A 2,499-nucleotide genomic window follows, 5' to 3' on the forward strand; every position below is an offset into this window, starting at 1 on the left:
GGGGAGGGGGGGCTGACCCCACCACCCGCTCTGGGCCCACTGCACACACCCCAGCATCTACCAGCTGTAGAGGAATGACATGGGGCGGGGGCAGATCAAGCTGTCAGTATGTTAAGAAAGCAGGGAGGTGCAGGGGAGGGGGGGCTGACCCCACCACCCGCTCTGGGCCCACTGCACACACCCCAGCATCTGACGGAACTGCAGGATGAGGGCAGGACCAAGGGTCTGCGGCTCTTTACCCCGGCCTGGCATGGAGAGAGCGGGCCGCGCGACCTGAAGAAGCCAGGCGGAGTGTCCCGGGTGCTGGCGGAGTGGCGCCCGACCGCCAGCACCGCCCGCTCCGGGGGGTCTCCTTCGGCCTCCGCGGACACTCACTACAGACGCTTCGATGTGAATTGCTAGGCTCTGATGAAGCCAAGAGAGGACAGTGTGGAGGGTCAGCCCCTTGCCATGAAGTTTGCATTTCTGAAAGGTCCCTGGGCTCCGCAAGGAAAGGGGACCGGAAGAGGCAGTGCTAGTTCACCGGCTAAGCGCAGACCGAGCACGGACTGGGGCCGAGCACTGATGGGGGGTGGACGGACTGCCAGGCAGGCTCGCACGGGTCTGGACTTCATCCTGAATTGGCGAAAGAGGGCTTTGAAACCCTCAACTCTGTCATTTTAAAACTGTATGCAGTTGATCCTGTGTCCCTCACAGATAAATGACACACGAGTTAGAACTGCCGGGAGAAGCGAGCAGCTAAGAGCCTGAGGTCAGTGTCAGCGTGTGGACGATGTTAACCACAGGTGCTCAAGGTTATGGTTAAAGATCTGACACCTACTGGGGCCAACCTAGAGGCTGGCTAGGCGGCGAAGCCAGGGAGGGCTGTCTGGAGAAGGTGGCATTTGAGTTTAATTTCAAAGGGTGAGGAAGAGGGCCCCTCAAGAGCTAGACGGCAGGCAGTGGACAAAGGATAATCTACCACTGAGTGCCGCAGTTACCAGCAGTAACAGTTCTACTCCCTGGTGTCCATGGTTCCCTCTACAGAGCACAAAGCCTTGCTTCAGCAGCTCGGTCGAACCCTGTCTCTACATGGGACTAAAGGAGCTACCCATTTCACAGAGGAGGAAACTGAGGCCCGGCAAGAAGGAGACCCCAGCCAGGGATCGCTGGCCAGAGTTGGCAGGCAGGGGATTCGAACCTCCCGCCAGCCAGAACGCCTGCGCTCCGTCTCCAGCGCGCGCCCGGCCCTTCCCGTTGCCCTGGAAACGGCTTCGCGCGCGCGCGCGCAGTTCCCCCTAGCTCACTCTCCCGCTAGCTCTCCCGTGACTTTTTTAAATAGAAACCCAAGGCGGCGGGATACTACCAACGACAGAACGTGCTGTCAAAGGACGCCGCTACGTCCGCTCTCCGCCCTGGGTCGCGGATCCATCCGCCACCCGGCCCGCGCGCTTCTCCCCGACTCCAAACTCGAAACGGCTTCCCGCGCGCCGCGCCGCGCCCCACCCCCACCTCATCTCCACCCCAACCCCCAGCCCGGCTCACCTGCCGCCCGCGTCTCCATGGCAACGTCCCCACCGCGGAGGAAAAAAAAGCCTTGGGCTCTTCCGGGCCCCCTCCCGCGCCGACCGAGAAGGCGGGGCGCCCCGCTGATGCTTCGCTTTTTATTTTTATTTTTTTAAGAAAAGAGCCGGCGAGGTTATGGCGAATCTGCGGCATCCAACATGGCGGATGGACTCTTCGCCCTCCTCTTCACGGGGCGCTGACGCCGGCGTAGCGGACGTCAGCCTCGGGTGACCCTCCCCCCAGCGCAGAGCGCGTCCAGGCTGGGCCGGGCGAGTGCGCATGCTCTGGCCCGGCGGCCGCGCTTTGCAGCCCGCCTGGGCGATTCCACCGCTCTGCTTTTGGGCCGTTCCTGGGAAGGAGCTAACGGGAGGCCTGGAGTGCGGATCACGGGATTGGGAGCCTCCCCACTTCTGCCCTGAGCTCGCAGATCGACCTGCCTGTACGTCCTTGGGCTCGCCTGCCGTGGAGCCACCAGGCTAGGCGTGCAGGGAGTTCTGGGTTCCTGTCCCAGTTCTGCCCTTTACTAACTAATCTGGGACAGCTGTTTAACTTTCCTTGGTGTGCGTTTACTAAATTGCCAGTCGGCGAGGTTGCAGCCTGCATGCCTCTCAAGGGTTGCTTGCAGTGTTTGCCTTTGCGGAGCTGGATGCTCTCCGCTGGGGGTACCCGGCTCGTTTTAGTCCGGGAGCTGTAGCCAGAATTCAGCAGCCTGGAGCCCCCTCGGGAAAGCGGCTGCCCTCCGTCTTGAGTGTCCTGCACAGTGTCTCGGTGGCGTGTGAGCAAGCGGCTCGCCCCTGTCCCCGAGTCTGGCGCACAGCTTTCCTTCTGCAAGGAGCCTGTCTGCTTCAGATGTAATGACCTTGTTTTCAGTTTCTGATGTGGAGGGGACGGCTCTGCCACCTCCTTCGGATCTCAGCTCCACTGACATCTCCAAGGGGGCCCTCCCCACCAGCC

The 2,499-nt window shown here is 61.8% G+C and overlaps 1 protein-coding gene across 1 annotated transcript in view; it reads right to left on the reverse strand.

Moving 5' to 3' along the window:
• Nucleotides 1-1,738, reverse strand: part of ZFAT (zinc finger and AT-hook domain containing) — a 179,126-nt gene extending 177,388 nt beyond the window's left edge. Inside the window, exon 1 of the mRNA XM_029923577.1 lies at nt 1,525-1,738. Within this exon, the coding sequence (XP_029779437.1) occupies nt 1,525-1,543 (19 nt within the window). The 5' untranslated portion in view covers nt 1,544-1,738. The remainder of the gene's footprint in view (nt 1-1,524) is intronic.
• Nucleotides 1,739-2,499: the final 761 nt, after the last annotated feature.

Source organism: Suricata suricatta, chromosome 15, assembly GCF_006229205.1.
Source record: "Suricata suricatta isolate VVHF042 chromosome 15, meerkat_22Aug2017_6uvM2_HiC, whole genome shotgun sequence".
In the NCBI taxonomy this organism is placed as follows: domain Eukaryota; kingdom Metazoa; phylum Chordata; class Mammalia; order Carnivora; family Herpestidae; genus Suricata; species Suricata suricatta.